This window comes from Serinus canaria, chromosome 7, assembly GCF_022539315.1.
Source record: "Serinus canaria isolate serCan28SL12 chromosome 7, serCan2020, whole genome shotgun sequence".
NCBI classification, from domain to species: domain Eukaryota; kingdom Metazoa; phylum Chordata; class Aves; order Passeriformes; family Fringillidae; genus Serinus; species Serinus canaria.
Genome location: NC_066321.1, coordinates 19,330,654 through 19,345,474, shown reverse-complemented (window position 1 = coordinate 19,345,474; position 14,821 = coordinate 19,330,654). Strand labels below are relative to the sequence as shown.

The 14,821-nt window shown below is 36.2% G+C and overlaps 1 protein-coding gene across 1 annotated transcript in view; it reads right to left on the bottom strand.

Annotated features, from left to right (window-relative positions):
• Window positions 1-14,821, bottom strand: part of MYO3B (myosin IIIB) — a 173,754-nt gene that overhangs the window by 34,101 nt on the left and 124,832 nt on the right. Inside the window, exons 31-33 of the mRNA XM_030241751.2 lie at window positions 11,482-11,602; window positions 7,781-7,844; window positions 6,764-6,902 (exon numbers count right to left, since the gene is read on the bottom strand). Of these exons, the coding sequence (XP_030097611.2) occupies window positions 6,764-6,902; window positions 7,781-7,844; window positions 11,482-11,602 (324 nt within the window). The remainder of the gene's footprint in view (window positions 1-6,763; window positions 6,903-7,780; window positions 7,845-11,481; window positions 11,603-14,821) is intronic.

Below are 14,821 nucleotides of genomic sequence, written 5' to 3'. Positions count from 1 at the left end.
GCCTTGCTACTTTTTAGTACTAGGCAATCACATGCATTATCTATATTTGATTCCCAACAAAATGTAAGACAGCCAGATGAAGAAGGATGTATTAAAGACGATCAAATCTTCAAGGGTATTTTTACTGCTATTCAGCTTGTTAGTCATGTCTGCATTCCCCCTGTCAGACTTAGCCTGGTAGGAAAGAACAACCTGACAAGCAAGAGGCAATTCACCTAGAAATTACATAGTTGTGCTTCTTGTTTTCACATGTATAAGGCAGGACAAACCTTAAGGGCAAAGAACAGATACTGAGGTATTTTAGGAAAAGAAATATTAGAATTCATAAAAATCTTCTTTAAACATGTTGTGTTATGATTAAGATTTGCTTGTTGCCTGCCTGACCACACAAAGGAAAGCAGCTCCTCTTTTTCCCACTGGCATCAGTAACAATACTTCCTGTGATTTTGGTACTCTGACCTTCCCTCAGGGGAAAGGTGTTCTAAGCCGGGAAGGTAGGGTTGTGGCATTATTTTTCTGCCATACTGCCAACATTTCAGCACAACAACTTCTTCCTGGGATTCTCTCCATAGGCAAGGAAGAGCCTCAAGAAAGATTATCCTTGCCTGGGGTCAGAAGGGAGCTCTGTAAGCTCACAATTACTGTGACAAGCTAGTATTGGCTATCGCTTTTCTCAGCCTAATCATCAGAATCACCTGAGGTTACCCATGAGAGAAATGAAATACAAAATACTTCCAGTGACTAGAGAGAAGTAATGATGGACAGTCAAGTAATACAATCATTGTCATGAGCAGAGCTAATGAATAAGCCATGTAAGGCAATTTTTTTCCACCAAATGCCTCAGAACCAGTTCATGATTTAGTGAATGGAATACCTATTTATCAAACTGTATCTATGAGTAACTTGTAGTATCTACATCTTCACATATGTGATTACAAACATTTTGTCCTCAGTACCTATCCTTTACTTGTCAGAGATGTTTCAGTTTTTTGGTGGGGTTTTTTTTTTTTTTTTTTTTTTTTTGCATTGGTCAACCATGCATTTTATATGCCATGGTTTGGGCTTCTACTGAGCTGTATACGATTTTCAGCAGCTAATCACAATCCAGTAGAATAATAACTCAAATTTAGAACAGAGGAAAAAAAATCCAAACCAGTACAAAATACATTAGAAGTTAATTTGTTATGGTACTTTCTGAACTATCCCACACACCTCATGTAACATTCTGCAATGTCACATCAATCATGTTACTGCTTTTACTACCATGTTATCTCTTCACAGTATCTATGAAGAGCTATAAAAATAATTTGTGAAAGGATGCAGTGTCTTCTAGAAAGATGTGAAACCCAGCTATTACTACTCAGTTGTGGGGAATTCAACAGAGTGAATTCAGATTTTTAAATAGCAGCAAACATCGAGAAATTGTTTGGTAACATACAGCTAGCAGATTAAATCATAGCTCTATAAAAGCAAACAATTAATGGTCTTAGCCTTTTTCTTACAAAATACCCAGAAATAAAGAAATTATCTAAAATTTTCTGATGTGAGAAAAAATTTAAAAATTCTGCAAATTACACACATACACAGAAAAAGCCATTGTGAAAATATTATTATTAGAGTTATTTTCACTGTACTTACGCTAAACAAGTTTACTTAGAAAAAATGGTGTGCTTTTTTAGAAACAGAAGAGTAATGAATTAGGAGCAACACCATATGCCAGAGTACATCAGTCATCTGAGATATGCTGCTGGATCCAGAGCACTAGTAACTGTGGCAAAATAACAAAAATAAGGCTGATAGAGAATACTTTAAAGAATTTTCAAACAATAACAACAGGACAGTGAAGTGCTGCATGACAAAAAACTTAACTACTCACAAAGATGCAACAAAAAGAAGTGTTCAAACAAACTTGTATGTTGTGGATAGGAAATGAAGACAAAGAGCAGGTGAACAGCAGCTTGTATCAGTGGACATTATGTGTTAAGAGGAGAAATTGAACCCCTATTAAAACATACAGGGTTTTGTCACAGCATTATCATGTACTTATTATTCAACTTCATTAAATTTCTTGGATTTACTACTGTATTTTTTTGATATTTCAATGAGAGAGTTCTGCAATCCATTTTTATCACAATGCAGTCATTACAAGCTGAAATTCAACTTGTTTTACATAGAACAAGTACTGAGTTGTCTCTGGAGAACTCTATTGCAATTTATCTCTGCAGTTTACTTGTATCTTACTTTATCTCTCACCTCTGATACTAATCAGTCATGGCTGCAGGTCAAATCTTTTCGCATTGGAAGCAATCACAATAACCAATCCAGAAGTAAACCAGCCTATAATGAAATTCACTGCCTAGGGCTAAACATAGAGCTAACATGTGTTTAACAAATCAAAGCTTGTATTTATCACTTGCCACTGTTTGTGTCTTTGCCTGTTGGAGGGGAAAAAAACAATTAAGAAGCTGTGCAGTAAAGAAAGATTTATGAACAGCCAATTTCTTTTCAGATTTGTTGGTCTGATACTTTGGCAAGATTCAGGCTGCATATCATGCCATTACACAGTAGCAAAAGATTTAACAGAAATTACTGGTGGGTGAATCAGTTCTGAATGCAAACATCATGTAGCAGTGGTTTTGTTTCTACTTAGAAAGGAAGGTTTGTTATAACGAAATCAAACAGGAAGCTGAGTTACACAAACAGCTGAATGGCTTGGATTGAGCTCTCTCTATTTGCACAAAGGGGCATCTTTCGTTACAAGGCACACTCAGATCTTGATACTCAGATCTTGAAACTCTACTACAACATTAAACTACCATGTAGTGTAACGTACTTCTCTATATTTAAGCACCTTTCACTTCCAAGCACGAGACATTGACTCACTGTACTTTATATTGAGGCAGTTTAAAGTATTTTTAATAATAAAATCTGGCACAAAGAAAACTGTACTCTGAAGCAAAGATCAAACACCCAAGCCACTGTTCTTTTTGGCTTGGGTATTTTAACATGATCATGTTATCAATGCTTCTTAGCATTAAAGTTGCAATCACTTCTTTAAAATTGGAGTTAAATCTGAACTTCTAATGAAGTCATCATTATTTTAAATTTCTTGTTTAGGTTGATGAACCTGTAAATATCATCTCTGTGATGACAACCACAGAGTAACATTTTGGGAATAATGTCTCTAATGTCCACAATGCCCCTACCAAAACTTGTCTACAGTGGGCAAGGTGGGCAGCAGCTTTCCTCCCCATCAAGCAGTAACTTGTCATATTTAATTATCTGCTTGTCCTTCATCAGTGTAAAACCCAGTGACTTCATACATTTCTCCAAACCCAGCACAGCTACATTCACCAAATCCCATTCTATGATTGGTTTACCAGAAAGGAAGAGAAAAAATTATCAACATTAAAAAAAAAAAAAAAACCAAAAAAAAAAAAAAAAAAAAACCAAAACAAAACAAACCCCACCAAACAACCCAATTGCAAGAAAAACATTAAAAATGGGTCACTGGCTAATGGGGCTCCAGCTTGAAACATGTCAAGCCCTAATTTCCACTAGTTTTGAAAATATAAAAGATTAAAGAATCTAAAATCAAAGGCTGTATGAAATGGACTGTTCTCTGCCCTGGACTGAGGCTACAGACAACACTGAAGACTTTACTTCCAGACCTCACAGAATCCTGGCAAATTTCTCTACTTTTCACAAAGTTTCAGCCTTGCGATGTGGGGTGCAAGGCATAAAGTGAACATATCCATAAGTCACATTGTTCTCCCACAAGACAATGTCCACAGCCAGAGACTCTTTGTGTATTTTCTCACTTGTTCAAAATGTCTGTGCTAAGCATAAAAAATTACATCATTGTTTAGTCAATGCAGAGATACTGTTAGCTTTCCTTTTGCAAACGTAATTCCTTTGCATCTCAGAAAATCTGTCACATTTACCTTTGAAGCAAAGTTACATTGGTCAATTCCCTATGAAGCACTCTTCGTTAATAATTTCAAACATTCTCACTATCTATCTCATCTATGGGAGTACCACTACTTGGCCTCTGGAGATTACATTATTTTGATTCCTTCGGTACTACATTGTGACTAGAATAATTAACTTCTGGCTTAATTGTTACTAACGACTGGACTGTCTGCCCAGGCACTGTGTACAGCAGAAACATTGGAGGGAATCCTCAGCATTGTTACTGGTCTTGCCCTAGTGCTCTGCAGAGTGCAGGGGAATGTCTGTGCAGTGTAAAACCTGTGACTCTATAGAACCATAGCACATGCATGCACTTGCTATGCTTGTGGTTTGGCCATACTGCTCAATCTTTCTATGACCCAGTGAGAAGGCTTTTGATGTGAAAAAGAGGCTTTTGTCTCTGTATTAATTACAGAGTATAGTCTTTGCATGATTTTTGAGGAAATTTCCTTCTCTATTCTTCCTTATTCTTTCTTAATCTGTTATTAAGAACAGGCAGCCCATGCTATTAGACAGCCAGATAACAAGATATGAGAGAACAGATCCTTCGATTAATACAAAACCACACAAAGTCATATCAACCATTTTGTCCTTTTGCGTTCTATCCCCTCTTGACTGAACTAGACCCTCACCTACTAAGGCCTCAAGACAAATAAGCAGCCTGTCCTTCCTTTTGCGCTTAAGCCTGCAAACAGACTTCCTCCTAAAGCAAACACCAACACTGCTTTGTAACTGGGTCATGGACCAGTGCAGAAACCTGTCACATTCCCTTTCCCACTGGCCTTTGTATTTCAGGTCCAAGCACCACCAAGGTGGCAGACTAGTGCTGTCTGTAATGTAACTTACAGAGAATTAAAAATCAGTCTCTAACATTGCAGAAAAAAAATTCACTATGAAAAATAACAGTCTTGGCATTGTTTGGACTACCTAGTGGCAGCTTTTTAGTGTGAATAGCAGCTTATGTGGTATCATCTGACACTGTAAAGCTCACATATTTTTATACATGCTTTCTTGTTCCAAAGAGATATTTCCTATTTCACCTGGTTTTCACAGTAGGTGTAAGAATACTACCTGCTTAAAAGTGTACTTCATACACTACAGCTGAATACAGACTGAGCACCAGGTGAAAGCATCTGCATCTCTGAATGCAAGCCGTGCTTTTAAAAGCACCCAAAGAAGTTATTATTGCTCACCAGGTTTACTTCCGTAAGAGTTACTCATTGAAGTGTGATTTATATGATCACCTATCTGAGTATTTTCATGCTTAACTAGGAAATTCCTTACTTCTCTGCATTTGCATGCTTATACGTTTAAATATAGATGTCTCTCCAATAGTTCAGATCAGTGTTGCATTTATCTCCTCTTCAAATTTTATTCTTCTATCATTTCACAGTTTTGAAGACACTCAAAAATGGGTAATGGTTCTGAATTATGTTTGCTAAGGGTGTAATTCTGCCAGTTTTACTCTAATTGTTTTACCTCAGACACAAGGTCTTTGATTTCAAGGAGACCAGTTGCAAGGTAACATACAATATGCAGCGAGAGTAAAGATGATGGATTTGGGCCCTGACTGCTTCCCTCAAGAGGATTTGCTGCAATGAAGATATTTCTGTTTGACAGGTTTATTATTTAACATGCAATAATTTAAGATAGCAATGCAAACTTCCCCTGCAGTTCCACACTATGGATTCAAAACCAATATGGACTGAAATGCATGAAGAGGGAAGAATGGATTTCTCAATCTGCACTGTTTAAATACTATTCTCTTTTTAGCATGGAAAGCACATTATGCCTGAGGAAAAACATTGTATTAACAAAACAAATTCCCTATAAATACCTATCTTCTTACCTTTACATTGTAAATTGTTTTACTGAACTCTGTAAAATTTAAACACATAAATTGCAGGATTAGGGCTTAATTACTCAAATAAATATTTGTAGATCTACGAGATGAAAGGTATCCCACATTAAATAAATAAACAGCAATGTTATTAGTAGCATGAGATTATAAACAACTAATTTTCAGTATTAATCTGGAAATGAATTTATTATCATATACATTTTGGCTCTGGTTACAGATATCACATTATCAACCTTCTTCATCTTAAACTGTGAAAGTTATTCTACAGTCCAGTAATAAAGTCTGCATTCATGGATTTGCAAAGATAGGATGATTATAAAAACCATGATAAGAGAAAAGTATTCTGATAGGCAATGATTTCCTGGAATATCCAAAGATAAATCAGGTAAAATTCAAAATATGTCAAAATGTTTTACTTTAAGTTTTGAAACTTGCTGAACACGGCCAAAGTAACATAACAGCAAATAAAATAAAAAAATTGCACTGCCCAGACTGTAGAAGTATTGCAGATGTTCCCGTGCTGCTGGCTGAATCTTTGTGTGTGTGAACAAGCGTCTTTCATTCTGCCCAACACGAGAGATTTCATTACAGTCTTTGACTTCTGAGGTTGGAAGGCAAAGGAAAGCTGAAGCTCTTGAAGGTAGATTTGATTTCATTAAGAGGGTATTTTGAGATTAGTAATGACACTTTTAACAGAAAGTGTATTTTAAAAATCATTTCACTTTTGCCTCTGTAATAGGGAGATTTAAGGGCTTTTTCATATTTCCAGAGTGAAAGTGTATAGAAGAAAGTTTTTCCATTATGTTTTCTGCCTTTCAAGGCAGAAATTGTTAAACGATCTTATCAATCCATAAAGCAAGTTACATGCTGACCACATGTAGCTTATAAACAGTAAACAAAATATCTCTGCTACTTTATTATATTTCTTACCTCCTTGTTTACAGGATGTCAAGAGACTTGACAACTGATGGTCTGCAACTGCGTGGGATTGGCTAATTGATTGTGAATCATTAGTTTCAAATGAATGTTTTAGAATAAATGGAGAAGCAGAAATCTCATCCAAATTATTCTGGAATAAAAAATGCTGGTTGAGGCACATAAGAAATGTATTGATTCCACTTGCTTACGATAACTTACAGCTGTGATCTCATGGAGAGCAACTTATTTTCCAAGACTCTGAAAGATCTAATGCTAGATTTAAGTTACACAAGATTCTTGTGGCTTTCAGCAACACCGACTTAGCACCCGTATCACAAACATTTGTTTACTTTTTTCCATTTAACTTATTTATCCCCTTTCCTCATGCAGTTAAATCATACCATGCACTGTATGCTGATTTCCTCTCATAGTTAATTTGTATCTTTAGAAAAAGCTATAGGAAGGTATTAATCTGCTTAACATTTCTAAGTACATCATCCAAGGGATTTTGTTTTTTTAATCTTACATATGCTCAGCAGAGTTACTGGCAAAAACTGTACATTTTCTCCATTTCATCCTTTCAACATCAAATGGTAAGCAGCAAAAATTGGATCAGACTTCAAAGACTATGCTGTGCTCCAAGTCACAGAGCGACTCCTCCATTTCACATATTGAATTCGAGCAGGATATCAAAGTGCTACCAAAGAACCTCAGGTCCTTACTAAAAAAGAGTCTCTAACATCTGTAGAAAGTGAAGTGCACAGACAAATCACCTCAGGGAGCAGCTAGCATTTATTCTCAGCAGCAAATTTCCAGCCTTTTGATTCTCTTATTCACTGTACCTCCCTGTCTCTCTACAGAACTAAAGTTCTTAGCAAGCAGGCTTTTGTCTCAAAGACTTCAAAACACCACTAACGGTTTCATGTTCAGATGGCTTTGCCAAGCAGACATGAACACATTGCAGAACTGTGGACTCAGGAATTTGAAGTTATAATGGGATGTTGTTTTAGAATATAAACTTAGTAGTACCTTTTTAGTTTGTTTGTCAAGAAAATCAGGCACCACAGGAGAAGACTGGTTACTGGTTTGCTGCCTAAAAGCAAAGAAAAAGAAAAAATTTAGTTTAAATATTGTAGTTTCTTCACTCTTATAAAAGGTTTACTGGCATACACATTTTTTGTTGATTTTCTCTTTTTTTCCTCCCCCAATTTCTAAATATGCACATACAACCAATTCAGGAAAAAAAAAAAAAAAACAGACCAGTTCCATTTCCTCTTATAAGAAAGTGCATACTGTTAAACACAGCAACAGGTTACGAGCAATGAATTTGTCATTAAAAATTGCGTCTGTGCAGATGTGTAAAATGTGTTTACAAGAATTCAATGTAATTGAAGTAATGTATTAATTTGCTAAGATTTTATATTAAATACTTTTCCCAGGGCTGTGAAAAGGTATTCTCACAGAATTCAAATTTAAGACACAAAATTTGGTGGATGAGCAAGAAGTGAAACACATGTGCTCTCCTAAAGCCATGTGGGTTAAAGACAGAGCAAGAAGTAAGATGTCTTAGATTCTTTGTCTATATCTGTTACTATTTTACCATCACATTATGTCGCCATAAAAATATTAAAGGCCAACTCCTACTTCATTAATGCTGATTAAAGTAACATAAAAACCTTCTGCAGGCCGTGATCCTCGTTGTCAGGCCTTTGAAGTCAATGGATTTCTTCAACAGTAAAGTTCACCCAGACAGAACTTGTTTCAGAATCTTCAGCTATGCAATACCAAAAAAGATGCTACCAATTTCATTTAGTGGATTAAAAAAATTGAGGCTCATAGAAATTATTTGGTATGCTCATGCTCCTCAAACCAGGATTAATACAAAGACTTTTTCATTGTCAAAACAGAATTAAGTTCATAAATGTGGTAAACATTCATCTTTTCTGTCATGTTTCAATTTCATGAGGGAACTTCGGACTTGCATGTCAGATAAGGGGAATTTAAGTCCCCCTTTATTCTTTGACACAAAGAAAGAGAAGAAAAACATTCTCCCTAAAATGTAAATTGAATTAAACTTGTGTTTTCCTTGGAGGAAAGGAAGGGATCCATTTTAGAAATGCATTATCATTTAGTACTGGCACACTTCTTAAAGTAGAAAGTAAAACATATGTCTAGGACTGTATTTTACACTGCATTTGTGCATATACTATATTATCTGTAAAGTTCTTGATTACTATTTATCTTGTATATATATTATTTAGATAATAATTTATTTAGTGGCACTGGTTAGATGACCTGCCACTTTTCCCCAAAATTTCCTCAAGCATTATTTGAAATGATGCACTCCCCTTTTCCTCAATATTTCTGAAAATAAATCAAATACAAGGTAGAAATTATTAATAATCCTCAAGTACCACTGTGGTGGATGTAAAAATAAAAATTTGCTGCCATATCAGTATGTTGCAAATGGCCTACAATGCCAAAACCAGACTGAATTATCGTATAAATTTAAATATTCAGATTTTGTGGTTGTTTGGATCTGGATCTAAATAAGCAGCATGAAAATAGCTCTAAAAAATATTATAAATACTAAAAAAAATACACAACACTGCCACAGGTAGGACCTTATATAATTGTTTAAAGCACAAAAGTAAAAATCAGCAACTTTCCTTCTGTACATCCTAAGCTAGCAAAAATCAGCCTCTGGAATTTGGAAGCCCGTGAACCCCAACTCTCTGTCAGGATCCCAGTGATGCATTGTTTCTGATTAAAACAATCCTAAATTGGGTTGTATTTGCCGCAAGGGAGCCCAACCTTCCACAGAATTACTGTTGCTACTACAAGGATGCACTTGAGTACTAGTTGTTACTCATGAGCTTCTCACTGCATTTTTCTTCCCTTGTCCTGATGAGATGGGGAATGGCAGAACAGCTTGATGGACACCTGGCAGCCAGCCAAGGTCAACCCACCACAACGTCAAACTAGCAGGGAATACTTCTGAAAACGTGGTATCAGCTGCAGATCTGGGTTCATAGGCCTGGTTTCAGTCAGGCAACTCAACAATTTGCTGCTGACTGTTCAGCTACTGAGCTGTAATACGCCTTAGTCTTCACATACAGGCTGTCTATAAATCACTCCCTTAGCAAGAAACATTGGAAAAAGAAAGAAACATTGATTCTTACGGTCTGTCTACACATCTGTATAGTGTATAGACTCACTATCCTTAGCATTGAAAGGAGTTGAACCATACCAACATAAATCTAGTAATGGCTATTAACTTACGCTGGGGAAAAAATACCTAGTTTTGGAGTTACTCTAGCCATTACCAGTAAAAGTAGTGGCCCTTTTACTTTCATTATTTAAATGCTTTTGAAAATGTTAGAAACACTAAAAAGGATTCTACTAGAAATAATACAGTTCATTTTGCAAAAACAGTATTTTATGGAATAGAAAAAATTCAATCCTTCCAGTGTGGGTAGATGAAAAATTCCAAAGGGGTGGGAACGAGCGAAAAACTACATGACACTGGAAAATTGTGCCCAAATTCCCATCTACACCTTTAAAAATCCTGAGGAACTAAACTTAGGAACAATAAAGTAATTAGAAGCTCACATGACATCAGAATCAGGCCCATGGATTCTATTGCATGCCCCAAGGATTGCAGACTTCCTATTTCCATCACAAGCAATAATCTCAATGTTGGCTATGATTAAAAATAGGAAAGTGAAGCTATTAAAGGAAACCAGCATGTCTTTATACCAGCTTTTCTTGTGGAAAGAAATGAAAATTCGCCCTGAAAATCATTACCAAAACTATTTATTTATCTATTTAGTCCTTGTCCAATGGTCTGAATCTTTTTCTTGCTGAAATAGAATACTTGATTCAAGGAAAAGATGCTGGAGCATTAATAACATGCAAGAATGCAGGTGGTTACACCTGAACAAAGTTTTATAATAATGCTCTAGGGCATGTAGCAGTGTTGGCATGGAAGTTAACAAAACTCAATGCTATGAACATACCTGGAAAAAGAAATAACTGTTAACTTCTCCAGAATGGCTTCAGCAGGAGAGATCTGGTAACTCTCAGTCACTGAAACTAATGAAAGGGACTAGTCTTGCAAATCCAGCCACCCGTGCTAGAACAATGCTGGTGAGTCAAACGTAACAGATCCCTTTTGCCTCTCATACCTAAGGACGTGTCATAGGAAGATTTGTCTGGAGTGAATCCATTGCTTAAAGTGGTAAAATACCTCTTCTCTTCAAGAGAAGAGCACCACTATGGATTACAGCATTCCTAGGCTTTCTGTCAGTGACGGAAAGTGTCCATCTGCTCTTGACAGCTCTTTTCCCTGTCTCATTGCTGGTCTGCATGGAACTTTTTAGGCACAGAAGGGGAACTTTCCTCTCTTGGACATTTAATAACATATGCTGCAGTGAATGAGGAAATGCTGAGCACTTGCAATTCTGTCTGCAATCTGCAGGATTCTAGGTACTTACAAGCGCACAAAACCAGGAGAGCAATCCAGAACAAACACCACATTTCCACTAACTGGGAGATCACTGAGATGACTAAGCTGCAGGGAGAACTTGCTAACCTATAGGTGGTCATAATCAGAATATGGCAGATTTATAAGAGCTGGCTGAATCATGATGACCAATCTGCTCCTTTCAGATCTTATTGTGTGGGAAATCACTTTTGTTAAAAAATAGATAGTAAAGGATTCAACTTACCAGACTTCTTCACAACCAAAATCAGAAGTAGAGCAGCTGCTTGTAAGCTGAGGATCTGCTACACACTCAGTGCTGGTTTTCAATCTTGTGTAGTTTTTACGAACAATATATCCCCTAAAAGCTGAAAAACATAATTTTGAATCAGGAAGATTCTGCAGAAACTGAAACTGGCTTTGCAGCACAGACCTGAAGGTCCCCAGCTTTTACTGAATTTGTGTACAGGAACACTTAGCACCCCACAGGAGTGACTCCAATGTTTGCCATGTTACCAACACCCGGAAATTCTACACGGCCTTACACTCTCACTTTTGACCATTTGGCACAGTCCAGGCAAGGAAAACAGGACTCAAAAAGAGAATGTGTCTAATTTAAACATGAATCCAACTCAGAATGTATTAAAATAAAATCACTCCCAAAACAACTTCTTTAATTAAAGCTTCCCTTTGAGTTAGTCATAATTTTACAGAATCAGAAGCTTTACTTTCTTTTATTAGTCTTCTCCTATTTTTTAAATTAACAGTAATAATGATAAAACATTTAAAATACCTCTCATAAAAACAGGGGAAAATTTCCAGACATTAGAATTTATGCCATTCTTAATTAAAAAAAAAAAAAAAAAAAAAAAAAAAGAAAGAAAAAAATCACAGTGGAATGATACAGTAAATAAAATGACAATTAATAATACTTTGAGCATATCTATATCCTTTATTTCCATAGACTGCCTCTGGGTTTGGGTACCTGAATACCATAATTATTTCTATAGTTTTATCTTGCATTCTTTACACCTGTGAGCAGTAATAAAGCTCCAGAACAAACCAAAGATAGTGATGAATACTGCACTTACGACAAAGGACTAAAAAGGCTGCAATATACACTTAAACTCACAAAATTTAAGATTTGATTTTGTAGGGTTTATTTCAAGCATTATTTTAAGTAGAAATACCTAAGGGGAGAAAGGACTGAATAATGAAAAAGTAACAACAGTATCAGTGCCATTGTTTCAGTGTACAAGCAGTTGCTGAATAAGGCTGAGGGTTGTGAGAGAAAGCAGCTGTGTCCAGTTTAGTCCAGCAGGACTGCAGTTTTAATAGTATGTAAAAGAATAGTGGAACTAAGCTGAGAATTTAAAAAAAAAAAAAAAGCTATATAGTAGAACTAAGCTATTTTTTTTTTTTTATGTTTCCTGTCCAGGAAAAGCTTTCATGCACACTAAATGGATACAAACCAGAGTAATTATGAAGATTAAATACCAAAGGAGAAGAGCACTCCACCCATTGGGGTCCAGGGTTACATATTACAGGCACAGATAGGCACAGAAATAAGGTCTAAGGCAACCTCATGTAGGATCAGGATCAACCCTGTAGATTACTGAAGGAAATAAGGAGGTAAGAAAAAAACCGAATAAAGAGGAACGGAGAAATTGATCAGAAGATTAACAAGATTTTTCTGTATTGCACACAGATACATTAAAAGGCAATTTTTGTTGCTTCTTATCCCAGAAACCTCAGTGCTTTCATTTTTATGACAGCACTGAGGTTTCTGGGATAAGAAGCAACAAAAATTGCCTTTTAATGAGAGGTTATGAAAATAAACAACCATTCACTTTATAGAAGTCATGACAGAAGTTTGACCTGCTGAGGTGTTGAACCAAATACAGAGCTCAGGTATCCTGAGGCTTGAGGAACTTTCCACCCTTGATACTCTGACTAGGAAAGTCTCCTATCTGACAGAGATGAGGCAAACCTCTCACTTGTCCCATGTGATCAGGCTTCCAACGCTTAGCTATCCCCTACTGACCAGACAAGGATCCAACTCTGCTATCAGCCGAGACAGCTGGCCAGCACTCACCTCTCTGCAGCTGAAACATGCTGTGTCAATCAGTCAATGAACTACTGTAAAGAAGCACTGAAACAAATGAACTGATAAGACAAACTTCAGTTTTATCCTTTGTAGTTTCTCAGCTTTTAGTACTTCTTTGTATGTGTGACTATAAAATAAACCCTGATACTTGCTGTGATTTTATATTTAAATATTGTTTTTCTTTTTATCAGAGAGTCTTACTAATGTCAATATTACCATTTTGGTCTTTGCCCCATCCACTGTGTAAAAATCTGCTATATCTAACTTAATAAACATAGTTTTTGCCCTATCTTCTGTTTCCATAAGTATTTTTAAAATCAAGTCCTCTTCCCACAAGACTGTTTCTAACTTTCTTCCAAATTACCTTGAATCTGAAAGGTAAATAGCTGTATTTCTCCTACTTTTGACTCGTGGAACAACTGAAGTACAGGGTAAACAAACTTCTTAAAGACTCAAAAGCTTCATCAAGCAGTAGTAGGACTGCATCTTTTCAACATTTATTAACAGGCTCTATAATGCTTCAAAAGAAATACATATGCAGAGAATTCTGCTGGGGGAGTCTAAGAGGCTGGGAAGCTGCTCCATCACAGCAATTTGCATTACTGACTGGTGCTGGTTTTGACACTAAGCACTTGGCTCAAAGAGTGTGAAATTAGCAGACTCATGTTGCTACTGCTCCATGAACAATCACTGCATCATTGAAGAAGAATGATTACCAGCTGTCACCTCATTTTCACCTCATTCAGTCTATATTCCAAACTTTCCAGCAACAGTAGCTTTAACCCTGATCTTTAGGTAGCCAAAGATGACAGGATCTGACAAGCAACATAGGAACTGAACTTAATTTTAACACTTCTATTAGTAACTTGGTGTTAAATGCTTTATATGCCACAAATAAGAACATGAATTTTTTACTTCTTGTACTGATCATTTCTCACACAAAAAGAGTTTTCTGTCAGTTTCAGCACCTAGCAAACCAAGAATCTATTTACCTCAGGGAGTCTGAAATGTGGCATCTTGCAGTTACAAACTTTTAAGGTCTAAATACCAAGGCAATATACACTACACACAATATTGCAGAATTCCAGATAGGAAAAGTCCAGGTATTTGCCTTCTGAGTCCCACAGGAAATACAGAATTACAGAGCAAATTGTGAAACACAGTGTAAAAAGATCAAAGCTAAACAATCACAGGTCTATGAGAGAACTATACAGAAAGGAGATGAAGTAGTTTTAAAACAGTAGAAGGATTAATTCTCAGTCATTAAAAATTAATGTGAAACAGACTTTTTCTACACATACACGTTTTTATTCTGTAACATCACCTAAAACAGCATATAACAGCAACTCAGAAGTAAAAGCTCATGCTTGCTAAAGAGAAGGTAGTTGATTTCCTAGGAACAGCACATCACTTTCTTAATTTGTCTAGTTTAAAAGAGCATTCAACAACTTAACTAACAGCATCTGAGAGAAATTAGAGC